Genomic DNA, 15,554 nt, shown 5'->3' on the forward strand with positions numbered 1-15,554 from the left:
TAGGTGGTCAATTGGTCTGGACAGGTGAAGCCAAATATGGTTTAATATTGTTTAGTCATTCAAGCAGTCTAGATTCACCACTACTTTTCTCTTCATAAGCTACCGTAGTGCCTCAGGTAGACACACCGGTATCCCGTTGAAAGGGGATTCTGGAGACAGAACGAGGAACAGGAAGGAAATGGTATACACGATAAGAGAACACAGGATCCCTCAAGACAAATAAAACAAAGCAAACCACGTCAAAGCCGTTGATCCATTAAGTCGACTCAACCTTGGGAGTTGGCCCCATCAGGCCGTTGATGCTTGCGCTCGTAGGCGTCTTAGTCTCTCCCGACGCCGGAGCCGGGCCCGACCCGTTGGTAGTGGCGACGGCCCCCTTCTTCTCATCCTCACCGCTATCGTCATAGTCCTCATCAACGTCCATCTTTCTCGCTGCACGTTCGGGCTCGCTGGGCTGCGGAGGCCGGGGAGCGGGGGTGTGCTCGATGGGCGGGCGCTCTTCAGCGGGGTACTCCTTGACGCCAGGAGCGGGCCCGGAAGCAGGTCCGGGTCCGTTTTGCGGTCCGTCATGGAGGATGTTCTGCATCGGCGCAGCGGCAGACTGCATCGGCGGGAGATGGTTGGTGGGCATAGGGTGGTTGGGTTGGTGGTGCGCGGCCTCTGACGGATGGTACCCGTCGTTGGCATGGCGCTGCTCCTCGCCCCTCCGAATGTCCTCTGCCCTTCTCTGATCATCCGCTCTCCGCTGGTCTTCGGCACGGCGTTGATCCTCAAAACGACGAGCCTCTGACGAGTTGCGGCGGTACTGGTCCCGGGGTCCCGGAGGAGTCGACGGGCGGCGAGGGCGAACGTCGTCGAGCCTGGCTCGGTTCTCGTCGTTGGCCGGTCGCTTGTGAGAGGACTCCTCCTCCCACTCACGCATGCGCTTGGGGCCTACAGAAGGAGGACGGTCATGCTCATTACGCTGCGACGCAGGGTCTCCGGTGATCGAGCCCGGAGGAGGTGGAGGCGGGGCGTTAGCCTCCATGGGTCCGGGGGTGGGACCGTCAGGGTGATGGCTGTACGGCGGTGGCGGAGGAGGCTGGTGTTGGGGGTACGCCGACTTGGGGGAGGGCATGCGGTTGTCATGCATGGGCCTCTCGCCAGGCCGGGGACTGTTGGTGCCGCGGAAGTGAGGCGGCTGGCTGGGAGGGCCATTGGGGCCGACATTCATAGGAGGCATCTGAGCAGAAGACGGCTGAGTGTAATTGGGATTGATGGTGCGCGGCGCAGACGTGGGAGGACCCTGAGGCTGCTGCTGCTGCTGAGGCGGCTGCGGCGGTCCTGCGTAGTGAGATGGCGGGCTAGCCATCCGACGAAGCGGCTCGGGATACGGCGGGCGACCACCGTGTTGTTGCTGCTGCTGCTGCTGCTGTTGTTGCTGCTGCTGTTGCTCCTGTCTCGGGCTAGGCTGTCGCGGCATGGGAGGAGCTGGGCCACGGAACTCGCCACGCTGCTCATACGGGTTGGGCGGCTGAGGAGGAGGGTTGATGTCCGCGAGGCGACCCCAGCCGTTGCTTCCAGGACCGCCGGGTCCCGGAGGCGGAGGAGGCTGCTGTCCTTGCTGCTGCGACTGAGGAGCAGAGCTTCCCCACTGGGGGGCCGGGGGCCCGACCTGGTAAGCCTGGGGATGGACATCGGCAGGCTGGGGAGCGCTAGGAGGCTGTCCTCCGTTGGCGCCACCGTTTCTCAGCAACTGCAGACGAGCCTTGATGTGGGGGTTCTGAGGGTCAAGCTCTGCAGCGCGCTGGTAGGCGTCAAGCGCATCGCTGATCTGGTTGTTGCAAGATTCGTACTAAGTCGGTCAGTAACGTTGCCTTCTTATTTTTTCTTCTAGCTGTTCGATCTTCGTAGGTTTTGCACTTACCAATGTGCCCAAGTCATACCAGACCTCGGAAATGAAGGGGTTGAGCCGGATGGCACGAGAGTACGCGTCGAGGGCATCGCGATATTGGTTGATCTGGTAGTACAGTACTCCGATAGAGCACCAGAAAGTCGGATTCCTTCCATCGCGGTAGACGGCCTGTTGGTAGGCTTCATATGCCTTGGGGTACTTTTGTTGAGACATGTAGCACCGACCAAGAAGGTACCAGCTTTGCGCGTCGCCTTGGTCGGCGGCAACGGACTTCTCCAAGAACTCGATTGCGCGCTCTTGGCTCTGGAAGCTGCTGCTCTGCTGGTGATGAAGCCAGCCCAGCTGTTGCAGAACCTTTGCGTGACTAGGATCGCGTTCCAGAACTCTCTGGTACGCGGCCTTGGCACTATCATACTGATGCGAGCGTTAGTTGAGGTCTTTGTCAATCGCCGACGGGTAGATACTTACATCCTTCTGCTGCTCGTGAACGTGGCCGATTTGGAACCAAATATCCTCCTCGGTGAGAGGAGGGGGCGGGGAGTTGACGATGTACTTGAAGCACTCTAGACTCTGGCCGTACTTCTGCTGTTGCTTGTATATTATTCCGAGACGGAAGTAAATTTCGTTGGCCTTTTCAAAGTCCGGCTGCATTTGCATAACCTGAGAGAAGGCCTCTTCGGCATGCTCAAGAGAGCCGTATCTGTCGTAAAGGATACCAATGCCATACCATAGCTTGGGCTCCTGTGCGGTATTAGTGTTTGAAGAACCCAGAGAGCCGGAGGCAGCGCTACTAACCCTGGGGCTCCTCAAGTTGACCAAGGCGGACTGGTATGCGGCGTAGGCTTGCTGCAAGTCGTCCATCATAAGGTAGCAGTGACCTGTGAGCAGTTAGCACGAGTCGCGTTGGTTAAGTACAGGGCGGGGACTTGTTACGCACCCAGACTGCCCCAGGCCTCGCCATTGGTGTTATCGATTTTGAGTATGGCTTGCAGGTAGTCAACTGCCTTGTGAAACTCTTCGCGCGTTCGCAGAATCAAACTGATGGCATTCATTGCAGCGACCGACTGCGGGTTTGCTTGGAGGGCGCGATCGTAGGCCTTCATTGCCTCCTCGAGGTTACCAAGAAGCTCGGCGAAACTGCCTGTATCAATTGTTAGAACACGCTGCGCGTCAATGAAGGATCGCGATGCACTTACCAATCTGCATCCAGACAGCTTCATTCATGAGAAGGATTTGTCGCGAAGGTGCATAGTTCTGCCCTTGCTGCATGCCCGGCGGCGGAGGGGGTCCAGGGGGGCCGCCGTGCTGCTGCCCCTGCATGGCCATGGTCGGCGAAGGGTGATGGTTTGCCATTGTGATAGGAGACGAGGCGTACTAGGTGTGCGCGTGCTCCTGTGAATGCGTCGACGGATTGTCTTGATGATCGCGCGGACAGGCGCTAGATGCTACCAGCAACAACGTCGCAATTATAAAAGGCAGTTTTACTTGGAGAAAGATTCAAGACTAGAGGCGCGAGGCCATGCAGTCTTTGATCTTGTCTGTGGTGGATGAGGAACAGCTCGCGGCTTCCAAGGGCGCGGGCTCGGTTGTTGCGACGAATCGAACGGATTGAGGTTCGACGTGCAACCGGTCAACGGGAGGCTGGGCGAGAAAGTCTGAAGCGGCGACAAGCCAAAAAGCTACAGAAAAGCCAAACAAGAAGAGGATGATGATGGGGGTGATGGGGGGAAGGGCGCAGAAAGCGCTCAAGACAAGACAATGATGATGTTTTGTGAGTAAGGAAAGGATGCGAGACCCGACAGCGATGGATCGAAGCGCCCCCGTTGTAGCTCAGGGCGAAGTTGGGGAATTGGAAAAGAAGGTGAGAGGGAAGTTGGGAGGCTGCGAGAATAGGTTCCATCACTCTCGCAAACTCACCTAACCCTCGAAAAGTACGTACTCTTTTACCCTTCCGTTCCTTTTCTTTTACTTTGGCGACGGCACGGGGTGCGGCAGAGCTGATCCATAGCGAGCGAAACGAGACGATGGGGACCAGGGGTGTGGATGGGTGTCTCATTAGGGTGCATGCTGCTGCCGGGGTGAAAGACGGGGCACGGATGGAGAACAAGCCAGCCCATCTCATCTGAGAAAGCAACTTGGCTAGCGTCCCTTTAGCTGGAGCCGACACCCACGGTGCCACACCCACGCTTCTTCTTCTTCTCACGCTTCACCACCCGTGGGACGCTCACGCTCACGCTCACGCCCATCCGCCTAGCCCATCCATGCCCATGTTCTTCTCCCCCCGTCGTCCACAACCACAACCATGGCCACGTCCACCACGTCCACGCCATACGCCAAGCCCAGGTACGGAGTACGAACACAAAGTACTTCGTACCATACATACACTACATACTCCGTACAGATTTCATGGAGGCGGGCGGCGGGCACTCCCACTGAACGCAATGTAGCCCCTCATCCCCTTCCTCTATTCGTACGGATACTTCCCAAGTTGCCAAGGGTCATGGCTACCTTACACTGAAGGCATCCATCCATCCATCCATCGGCCTCTTGGTTGCTTGCTTGGTGCTTGGCTCCTGCAGCTCCGAAATGGGGAGCAGAGTGGTGGATAACGTACCTTGGTGTATGGGGACGTCGACCTCACTGCGGAAATCTGTGATAAAGATGTGGGTGCGGATGATTCCTCTGCGAGTCTAGCGAAACACATCTTGCAGACAGACCCGACCCCTCCCCTTTTTTTTTTCTGCCTCATTGCTCTGCAAAGTACGATTCGGCAGCTCGACGCGCTTTGCTTCGTTTGTCATCAAATGCAATAAGACGTGAGATGGTCCCAAAAGCCAGAGCCAGAGCCTGTACCATGTGCCATAACAAAAGTAGTCCATCACCAAGGTGCCTGACATTTCCGAGGTTAATTGCACAGGATATCGGTGAACCGCCTTCAAGAAGGTATCGTGTGGTCAACTGTTGTTTAGACTGTCTCTCAAACTTGGCGGCGCGGCGGCTTTCAGTGGGACCCAACTCACGCGTCGAATCAACAAGAGTCCAGGCCTGCCATGATGCCAAGGCATCGTCAAACCTTGCTCCCCAATGGTGTTGCAAGCTCATTAGAAATCCGACAAAATCCGAGGCAAGCTTCCAACAAGCCAAACAAGGCCTCAGAATCGACTGTGACAATCTGCCATCAGATTAAACACACTCAGATGCGAGCGTCGCATACTGCTGCGTAACGTGATGCAGTCTTGGACCACGCTTCGCGAGGGTTGATGCCTTTCCCACACTATCACGTTTCTGCACTCTGTGCCAGAAGAGAAACACGGTATGATCCGAAGGCAATGCATGCTGTGGTAGCTCAGAAATAGAGGGAGCGGACGGAAGAAGTGCGCGGGATTCCTCCGTTTGGCGTTCTGTGATTCTGTATCTTTAGAGTCAACTTTTGTCGTAGCTGCACCCTGAGGCATGTCCAATCGAGGATCTACGGACAAAGAATGTCAGCGACCGTCCAGTTGGACATGCCATTCGCAGCCAGTTTGAAACAAGAGACAGCCATGTCGCATCGCATCGCGGCGCCACCCTCTCTGAACTCTCCCAGTCACTGTGGCGGAAGAACACCGAGGGTATGGGTCTTGACGGGTTTGCCTGAGGCAAATGTTCAAGCCAGCGGACGACATGGGACATAGCCATGGGTAATCAGACTGCTCTCCAGTACTCCCGTTCGGACCTTTTTGAGTCGTGACCAACAAGCTTCTGGCTATCATTCTACTGCGTAACAAAGGTGCACGAAGACTGATTTCAACGGGTACACTGAAGATCCACCGAAACGACTGTCAGAGAAGGGAGCAAATTACCAGAAACAAAACAATGAAAGAAAGAGAGCGACGCACCGAAATAAAGATAATGGAATAATTCTCCCCCAGAAAAGGGGGAAACGCTGCGGTTGAAGGCCGCCGCCGCTAAACTGTATTACGGCACGTCCCACGTGTCTGGAGTTCCAGGTGGTCACCTCATCGTTCACCTCAGGTCAGGCTTAGGGAGGTTAATATTCACCGAAGGGTACGGATAGGTAGCCTTTCCCAGCCCTTCTCCGGGGAAGCGCCCCCTGAAAAGACGGGAGGTACCATCCATCCACCAATCCATCAAACTCCGAGTCTGAGTCCGGCTCTGTGGTGCCACTGGTGTGTCTGGCCGCCCGGGCTGGCTGACTGAGCCGGGCTGGGCTAGGCTGTGCCCAGGGCAGGTGAGTGCATGGCTGGCTGGCGACCCCCTCCCTCCTCTCCAAGCTCCAAGATCCTGATCGGGGGAGTGGATCGCACCGTCGAAGAAATGCCAGAAGCCAAAACCAACACAAGAAAAGACGAACTTTGAGTTTGGTTCATGTCATCGCTGCAACCGCTGCACCCATCCACTCAGGACGCCGATGTGACTTCATCCGTGCCGCAACAGCTCGCTAGTCAGTTGTAAATTACCTTACCTTTCCTGAGAGTTTCCCACCCTTCTCTCGCGCGGGCTGGTGTTCCTGTCGCTGGCGTTCTGGCTGGCATGCTGCCTTCTCCCGTCACACTTCAGGCACCACCACACTTGCATTCCTTATTCCTCGGCAACCTTCCCCCGGTCGAGATCTTCGGTTTCAGCGCCTGATGATCGGGATGCGATGGGCTTGGTGGTTCGTCGGCCTCTTCGAAACCACCATACCGAATGGGCTTGTGGGCGGGCTATCTGGCCTGTTGTCTTTAGATTGTGTCGCACCAGACTTCACAGTCGTCGAATAAGCTCATAACCGCCATTCTGCAAAGGTCGCGGTGGATCGGTGGTTGAGTCCAGCAGTAAAGAGCTTCTCGAGACGAAGCTATCGTCAGTTGGCGGCGCAGTGGCTGGGCCCCCTCATTTCTTCAGTTGGATCGGTTTGAGCAGGTGGTGCACGCACGCTGTTTTTCTCTCCTGCGGTGCGGTCCACTCTACGCTAGCCAGCGGACAGAAATGGCGGACTATTCGTAAACGTAGCCATAGGTAGTCGTACGCTATCGTGTACCCAGTAGTGGTACTGTAGTGCTCTCGTGCGCGTGTGGACCAAGCCGCAGATACAGGATACACACATGACGCGGGTACACCTGTGGGCTCTGCTTGGGACCTGCAAATAGCTCGATGGGATCCGGTCGCCGCCGCCGCCATCGCCGCCAGGCTGGAGGGGGATCATGGCTAGATTAGGCAGAGTGGGGAGGGAAGGCCGGAGGCTTACCTGAGGTGTCCTCGGAGAGGAGAGGAGAGGAGGGGGGGTTCCGTCAGGGGTCAAGGTGTGAGAGGAGAATTGCGACAGCAACCAAGTGAAGGGGGGCGTCTGCGTCCGTCTCTATGCCCGTAGCAGGGGGGTGTGGATGGGGTTGCCTGCCGTTCCCCCAACCCTTGGCTTGGACCAGGCAGAGAGAGATTGTGTGCGTAGCCAGGCTGTACCGCAATATGTACGTGCAAGGTAGGCGGAGGAAGGATGCAGCCATCTCTCGCATATGCAGGCCGTTTGGAGCAGTGCGAGGGTACCCGACTGACAGCGGCGTCAAGCGGAAGAGATGGGGAAGAGAGATACGGTAATGTGTGGGCGTACACGCTGTGCCGATGTGCGTGTGCGTGTGCGTGTGTGCGTGTGTATATATGTGTGTATGTGTGTATGTGCGCGCGTGCGGGAGTGTGTGGTGTGGAAGAGATGGTGACGGTATAACCGTGGGGTGGGAGAGGTAGCAGAGTGAAGTGAGAAATCATTCGGGAGAAAGGCGGTGATCTGGTGCTGAGGTGGGCAAGAGAAAGAGGTAGGTGCTCTGTACGAAGACCTAAGGTAGTTGGCGAGGATTAGAAACCTTGCGGCAAATAAGGCTGGGAAGGATATAGTATCCGTACCTTACTCCGTACGAAGTGCGTAATTATGAGGATGGATAAGCTATGGGTAAGGTACCGGGGGACGGGCTGCTAAAGTGCGTTCCGTTCAATGAAATTGGCGTTTGTGGTTAGGAAGTCACGCAGACAATGGAGCGCGACAAGAAAACAGTCGGGGAAGAAAGTGCACAGGTCTCGAGTTGTTTTGTTCATCGTAATCTACCTGCCTCGAAAGATTGGCTCATGGAAGGCACCTTACACACGCGACAGCCACAGAGGGAGACACAGCGAGAGAGAGAGAGAAAAAGTCGTGAGGTACCTAGGTGCTCTGCGGCGGCAGGAGATACAGTACGTATCGAGGCTACGTGCATATTTGGTGCCTCCCGCCCAACCTGTCGAACCTGACGTACCGCCGGGGAGACTGATCTGACTCCTTGGCGTTAGCCGTGGTGTGCTACAGGTACGTACTGGCAAAGTCTGTGGGCCATAGAGCCTTTTTCGGGGTCGAGTGGCACGGCACACGGCCGCTGGGCCCATCCATGTTTCTTCTGTCCTCCATTCTTCTCTCACTCTTCCCAATTCGTACAAGCCTCACATCCCCGGTAGCCCGGGTATTTTCTGCCTTTCCCTTACTACTTGGCTGCGTGTGTACGGATTACGGAGTAGATGGTCTCTGCTCTGTGCTCTGTGCTCGTCCCTCTGGATCCGTACGGATACCGTCCGCCCGTCTCGAACCCTTCGACCCCCCTTTTTTCCCTCTCTCGCTGGGCTGGAAATGAACAAGAACCTACTGCGCAGTAGGTTAAGGTAGGTAAGCACGCACAGGAAACGGCTGAGCGGTACGTATCTTCCTATGCACTTCAGCTAGCAAGTTCCCTCTCCTTTTACTCCGTGCTGGCGTTGCTAACATCACATCCCTAGCAACCACATGGAAGCCTATGCCTATCCGTACATAAGTTGGCACCATCTTGATCGATCAGCCCGACGCTGCTACAACCCATCGGCCATCACGACCTCCAGAGCCACGGCATATCGCGATCAACTCTGGCGACAACTTCGGTTCTCTCTTGGGAGGCTGACAGCATTCGGTTACTCGCGGGAAAATTGGTCCACAGGTGCTTTGCGGGCCGCCGGCACAAGCTCATATTAAGCACACAGAGCAGATATTGCTTGCTTCGCTGCCATGCTGATCTCCGCGACGGATTGGCTCACCCTTGGGCTTGGCTGGCATCTCTCCTACCTCCACGGTCCACCTCACGACTCGTTATCTCTCGACCCAAGCGGATAATAAAATCGAGCAAATTCTCCAGCCTACCCTACCCTGGCTGCTGGCGCTGACGAGCTTGCATATTCAACCTTTACCCTAACTTCCAAGGTTACGTGCTGCGTCGCTCGGAAACCCCCAGTGCCTTGTCTCCTTTCTATTTTCTCTTCTAGACGCAGTCACGCAGTCTAAAGACAACAGGCGCGGCACACGGCCCAAACCCAACGTTCATGGAAAGGCTTGGCTGGTGCCGCACTCCGACGACGATAGCCCTCCTCCCTGAGGCTCCCCCCATCGTGTACGTAAGTTACAACGCTTCTCAGGGCCCATCATGCGGTGAAGGTAAACGGCGGAGACTGGGTCTGGGCCTGCACTAAGTCTGGGACTCGGTCCTGTCGGCAACCACTTCACATGAGCTTGTCACCAAAATGACGAGCCTATCCCCGACAGTCAGGGCCCCGCAAACCGTCCCATCTCTCGCTATGGTCAGACTGGTTTGGTCTTCCCGGTCACGACACACTGCGAAATCCGCACAGCAGATACGTGTTTGACGTGATGGCCAGACCTCCTCTCTATCGCCCTTTCCAAGACTCTTCTTGTCGACTCATCTTGTTACTGTCCTGGTCCGGCAAGGGTAAACGCAGATCGAATCGCTGGGCGCAAAGCGTGAGCATCTCAAACACCCGCATCCCGCATCCTACTACAGCATCAATCCACGACACGATACCAATGCCACGATATCACGATGTCACGATGTTCGTGTCTTGGCAAAAAATAGTCATGGTCCACAGGTCCAAAGAGATGTGATAGTTATCGCCAATGCAGGGCAACTTGCCAGATGCACTAGACACCGCCTCAGCAGCAGCAGCACTGCGGGAGGCTCAATTGAGTGCCTTTGCTCATACCTACTTTTACTTGCCGACGATTTTCAGCGGGGGTGCCACCCACGGCTGCGCGGGCACAAATTCCTGCGAGGGTTGTGGAACATGGGAATCAATTAAAAGCTGAGACAAATGATGCAGCCCAGCCCAAGCCAGCCGGCGGCCCAGACAGACTTCTCCGAACGGGATGCCACACCTCCAAAGCAAGGTTGCAGACCCACCACACGAGCCACGAGCCACAGGCATCCAGGTCTGCACGCGCCACGGAGAAGCCGACTCAGCCAATGCCAAGTCCTAGCCTCCAGTCGTGAAGAGTTTCCACCAGGCCTCAAAAGCCAAGCCGTAGGCCGAGCCAAGCTATTTGTGGTCGAACGGCGCGTTTCTTCGATTTGCCCTTCTCGGGACAGGGCATGTCGACATCTCTAACTAGTGCTAGGCTTGCTTTTTACGGCCTCATTCCACGAACAAACTCGGGTTGAACTCGTCGGGGCGGCTGCGGCTCAGCTCACCTCCATACTGAGTCTCCCAGCCTTGAACCCACCAGCCTATCGCCGAATCATCGGCCCAGAACTCCAAACACCGCAAATGCCAAAAAGCACCTGCTGAATAAGGCTTGCTAAAAGTGGGGACATCGATCCTCTCCTCGTCATCCCCTCTGCGCCCCAAGTGCGTGAAGGAAACCCCAGCATCGTCACGTTCTTCGCCGTGATTGGCCCAGCCAGCTGACGCTACATCGGCAGAAACCTTTTTTCTAATTTTCCTTCTTTGCAGCCCCTTGGCCTTCAACCCCTCGAGGCAAACAAAGCAACCACGGCAAGCCTTCCCCACTCTCGCCTAAGGCATGCGCTAAAATACGTACCCTTAGATCGGCGCATGCCGTTGTCGTCAACTACTAGCCATTCCAGACTATTGGCCCGGGACTACAGGCGCCCAATGTCTAGGCGGTTTTGACGCGTCCGAATTCCTTTTCCCCAACATCACCGAGTCCATCACAGAAGTGTCGTTACGTTGTACACCGAAATAATCTAAAAGTCATTGGATAGCGCTCTTGGGCAATCCAACATTGCATAAGATGCTCGAACCCGATGCCTGAGCTGGCCCTGCCAAGCCGAATTTGCTGCATCGTCGTTCTCGCAGATGGCAATCTTCGGGCTCCTTTATTCCGTCCAGTCACCGCCAAGAAAGCGGCAGTGACTCGCGGAGAACCAAACCCTAGGCCTACGTAAGATGGAGCCTTTGGGTGCTGCTGATGGTGGTGATGAAGCCTCTGTGCATACCATCCATCTTTGCCATGCATTGATCAAACACACGCACACATCGGTTCGCTTTCCATTACAGAGAAGAGACGTAAGACGTTGGGATTGCAGGAACCATAAAGGATGGGAGCAAGGAAGAGACCGGACGATCAAGGATTCCGTGACCAGTACCCCGACTCCCCGTCCCTCCCGCGGTTATGTCATGCACAGGCGACCTGCTTCGAGGCTCATGTGTCATGTCTGTAGTCTCTCAACCTTTTTTTCCCCCTCGTCTCTGTTCACGCTGCTCACCGGGCGTTGCGGCTCGATGTCCATCCATGTCCGCCACACCCGACAGAAGGTCCCCGTCAATCTTAAGTTCTCAATCCCCGATGCATTAACCGTCTGGTATACAATGCATTACGGTGCCATACTACAAGATTGAGCAGACTTTTAAGGCTCGCTCGCCTTGCTGTCCTCTTGCTACGGTTAGGTACCCAGATGACAAGCACAGAGAGTCAGGCGCCCCATCTACTAACCATGGATGGAAGCTTCGACAAACACAACATGAGACATGTCCTGAGCAAAGTGCGAGAACGATTGGGATTTATTACGTTGAAGTTCAAAAAGGGACGATAGATTTCCCTTGTTTGGTTTAGGCCTCCACCCTCTTCCCCGTTTCTGAAACATGACACTCACTATCTTACTTACTCGGAGATCTTATCGATGATGCGTTTCTTTCTCTTCATTCTCTTCTTCTCCATACGGAGTATTTCCGCTCACTTTTTCTTCCCATCTCGGACTCGTCTCTTTTTGACCTCGGACCGGGAAATCCGTGCGCGCGTTCAATCCAAACACTTTCAAACGACTAGAACGCCCAAGAACAACCCAACACGAAAGGTCTGACATCCGCCATTGCTATTTTTTCCCCATACGGACTTGTTAAGTCCTCTATGGTCGCACGGGTAATAATGGCGTTCTCGGGGGGGGGGGGGACACATATCTATTTTAACATAGGCATGGTTTCCGTATATATACAGACGGCTTGCCACCTATCATTTGACGTGCATGGTGTGCGGTAAATGTAGGTACCGCAGATCGACGGTTCCTACATGCCTGGGTTCTCATGTCCCGCAACTCTAAATCACTACTGGTACCAAAGAAAATCCGCAAGAATGCGCGCGTTGACGGATGAGGTGGTGGTGGAATGTGGTTTCATTAAAGAAAACCGCGACGGTCCCCCACAGGAAATCCAAGACTACGTTCCTCTCTCGGGATTTCCTTCATTCCTCTACGAGCCGCATAAATATGCGACAACGCGCTTTTGAGCAAAGGGGGTTCTAGGCCTTTTCTTCACTTTGCTTGATCTCCACATTATACCACATTCCGCGGTATGCCAACCGTAGAGGGAGTCTTCGAAACATAGCGCCAGCTCGAACCACCGCGGGATGTGTGGAACCACTGTTAGGCTACTTAGACACGTAGAGCACTTGAAGAAAATACACTCCAGACATATGAGAAGATGGACTCTCTTAATCAGTCGCAAGTCGGGAATCTCAAATACGTTAAACGAAGGCTGTGAATCCCAAAGGAAAGGCAGCTCGCGTGTCGCGCCCGTACAAAAATCTCATGTTCGGGTATCGCACGCCGCAGAGACCTCATCCCGCCCAAATGCCCGCTGACGACTCGAGATGAGGAGAGACGGAAAGGTTTCAGGGTGCCGGCAGTATAAAGGCAAAAAAGTTTTTTGACAAGACCGATTATCCGGAAAAGTCCTTCCCCCCCCCCCCCCCCTTTCTTGAGCCAGATCGACCTTCTCCGTCTTAAGGTGACCAACTCCCTGAGTTTAAGCTTGGGCGCTTGTTGGGCGGTGATGTCATCACGGAAAGCTGAATGTTGTCTTTGACCACTTACCATTGATGCAAAAGCTCTCGAATACATGCTACTCACTCTCTACGTAAGGGCGTATTCATGGAGATTCGTCACGGCAGCGTGCGAGGGAATGAAGTAGGACTACCCGGAATCATCACACCTCAGCACCAAAAAAACACAACCTCCCTACTCCTAAGCGTCCTGGCCGCCAACATATCGAACAGGCAGGAAATCGAAACGTGATCACATTTTCCTATAGTCTTATATGCGCCTCACGAAAGATTGGCGCCACATCACGTTTCCTCTCTCTGCTTTCCTTGATTACCTTGGTCCTTGGAAATGCCGTTTCCTAGTTACCTTGGCAGGGGTGGGCCCGTGGGTGCTGGATGGCGGGTTCCATCCGCGCCCCGGCACAAAATACCCCCTCCGCTCACGGACCGGCGATCGCGTGTGTCAGTCGCTAAGACGAAAAAAAAGAAAAGGAAGGGAAGAAGCCGTACTGAAGATTCGATAGCAGCAAGATACTACCAAGTGCCGGTCCGAGGACCAATAAAATAAATGAGTTTAAGAACATGAGCAAGCCGGCAGTCAAGGAGTTCCGGCAAGGAAACATTCCAAAAGAAAAAAGGATTCGGAGTTGGGATTAACACACGCAAACGAACACTGTCCGAGGGTGCATACGGAACGGGTACGGGTACCATGACTCCAACTACCTACCTACTTTTAGGTCCGAGTGTAGATACCTACCCATCTCAGGTCCCCGTCCTTCAGTCCATACCTACCTACGGAGTACTCTATACGCCCGCTCTTCGGTCCTTCTGCGCCGAAGAATCGGACCCTAGTGGATGATGCCCCTCCCACCATTGGAGATCTTATTTCTCTTGGGGTGGTATCTACCGGTGGAGTACATCGTCGGCCGTCATGACGCAGCACGTGGGAAAGATCATTGTCACGAAGCGCAGCGCGCGCAGACATGCATCCGAATTTTCACACTTTTAATGACAGACAGAACGGAAACAAGACTCTGCAAGTCTACAACATACATCATCTCGAATTTACGCCCATTGGGTGTAGAACGCCGAAAGTTCTACAACACTACCTAGGCCCAGACCGTCGCTGTCATAATCCTGGATCGCCGCTCATACCGCTTTACACACGCACGCGCGCATTGAAGGTATCCGTCTTTTGACGCCGATGCCAAACACAAAGAAAAAAAACCCCCAAATTAGAAAAAAATGTTTCCCCCAGGATCAACACATAAGAGTACACTGTTGGCCGCAGCCACAAACCGGCGCCGTCGCCGTTTAGTCCAATCGTCCCAAATGGCCAGGAAGAAAGGAAAGTAACCCGATTTTCTAGTCGAAGCGAAGTGTGTCTGTCTCTCTCTCTCTCTCACGACGCGGACTTATCGCTCGAGTCCTGCTCGGGGTGGTAGTTGGTCTCCCCCAGCATCGTAGTCGGCTGCGTAGTCATAGCCGTCTGCGTGTTGGGCTGCGGTTGCGTCTGTACCGTCGGACCCGTGGGCTGCTGCGCAGGAGGTTGTGACGAAGATCGCGCCGCTGTGCCCGCGGTGGCGGCGTGGAGCCTCTGATCCAACGTCTTCAGTGCCAGCGCTCGTCTCCGCTCCGCCTCGGCTCTCGCACCACCGGGTGCGCCTCTCTGTATGAAGTTGTTGCCTCGTCCGGACGGGACGTTGTCCGGGGAGAAGGGGCTGCATATCCGCATCGCTACCAGCACCTCAAAGATCTGGTTTGAAAGGGTGGCAACGAAGGGCTTCACCGGCGCCGGGAAGAACTCGGCAAATGCAAACGTCTCGCTGGCGTCTCCGCGGAGAGAAGTCGGCTGAGAAGAGTCGAGGTCAGGGAAGACGGTCTTGTAGAAGCGGAGGTATGTCCAGCTCGTGAGCAGGCCGCTCAGAGCAAGGGAGAAAGAGGCCGCCGTCAAAAGCGGCGTCAGAGACAGAATAAACACGATGCCGAGATATAATAGAGGGAATCGCGGAACTCGAAGGGACAGGATGCCGCGGAACAGAGTAACGGTATGCGCCGGGACGAGCTGGCTGAATGCGACGAGGAAAGAGATCTGCATCGGGATCGTGCCGCCAATGACGGTCAGTCTGTCAGGAGCTTGGTTAGTATCGCTGGCCGCATTCACATAAAGTAAAGATCCACTTACGTCCAACGCTCGTTCCTTGTCAGGGTGAAGAAGATGATCATGAGCGCAAAGGTCAGGACATTGGGAATCAGCGCCGTGACGGCGACGAACTTGGCCAGCTCCGCCGAAGACCAAGCTCTCTCGAGGTATCTACCACCTTGGTAAATGGTAACACCGGCAATTCCGAGCGTGAAAATGTTGTTCTCGACCAGCGTTGAGGTCAAAAAGGTCCACGGATAAATAAGGGAGAGCTGAGGGATGAGCGTCAGGTACGGTATCACGATCTCGGATGTCGCGCTCCATTGACGATAGCGGATCGCCGCGCTCAAAAACGACTGCACGACGAGGACGGCCAGCAGAATCCGGGTGACCGGCGGGATGTTGATTCGGGGCGGCAT

At 55.0% G+C, this 15,554-nt stretch overlaps 3 protein-coding genes across 3 annotated transcripts; all 3 read right to left on the reverse strand.

The window, feature by feature from the left end:
* Positions 1-177: 177 nt before the first annotated feature.
* Positions 178-3,385, reverse strand: BDZ83DRAFT_376192 (uncharacterized protein). Its single transcript, XM_060502680.1, has 5 exons — positions 3,091-3,385; positions 2,832-3,035; positions 2,363-2,772; positions 1,907-2,308; positions 178-1,834 (listed from the first exon to the last, which is right to left on the reverse strand). The coding sequence occupies exons 1-5, from the start codon at positions 3,245-3,247 to the stop codon at positions 257-259; spliced, it is 2,751 nt and encodes a 916-aa protein (XP_060370653.1). The 5' UTR covers positions 3,248-3,385; the 3' UTR covers positions 178-256.
* A 987-nt stretch (positions 3,386-4,372) lies between these two features.
* On the reverse strand, positions 4,373-4,844 carry BDZ83DRAFT_376262 (uncharacterized protein). Its single transcript, XM_060502681.1, has one exon. It carries the CDS (start codon positions 4,641-4,643, stop codon positions 4,404-4,406), a length of 240 nt encoding a protein of 79 aa, XP_060370654.1. The 5' UTR covers positions 4,644-4,844; the 3' UTR covers positions 4,373-4,403.
* Positions 4,845-14,394: 9,550 nt separating this feature from the next.
* BDZ83DRAFT_646934 (eukaryotic integral membrane protein) lies at positions 14,395-15,554 on the reverse strand (the record flags this gene model as incomplete). The annotated part of the gene is made up of 2 exons (XM_060510029.1): positions 14,395-15,118; positions 15,178-15,554. 2 exons carry the CDS (start codon positions 15,552-15,554, stop codon positions 14,395-14,397), a joined length of 1,101 nt encoding a protein of 366 aa, XP_060370655.1.

The sequence above is a fragment of the Colletotrichum acutatum genome (assembly GCF_030867785.1).
Source record: "Colletotrichum acutatum strain CBS 112980 chromosome Unknown BDZ83scaffold_6, whole genome shotgun sequence".
In the NCBI taxonomy this organism is placed as follows: domain Eukaryota; kingdom Fungi; phylum Ascomycota; class Sordariomycetes; order Glomerellales; family Glomerellaceae; genus Colletotrichum; species Colletotrichum acutatum.

Coding starts and splice junctions, on each gene's coding strand:
- BDZ83DRAFT_376192 (XM_060502680.1), bottom strand. CDS start 3,247: ATGGCAAACCATCACCCTTCGCCGACCATGGCCATGCAGGGGCAGCAG. Junction 2,773..2,831: donor CGAGGCCTGGGGCAGTCTGG/GTGCGTAACAAG, acceptor AACTGCTCACAG/GTCACTGCTACCTTATGATG. Junction 1,835..1,906: donor GGTATGACTTGGGCACATTG/GTAAGTGCAAAA, acceptor TGACCGACTTAG/TACGAATCTTGCAACAACCA.
- BDZ83DRAFT_376262 (XM_060502681.1), bottom strand. CDS start 4,643: ATGAGGCAGAAAAAAAAAAGGGGAGGGGTCGGGTCTGTCTGCAAGATG.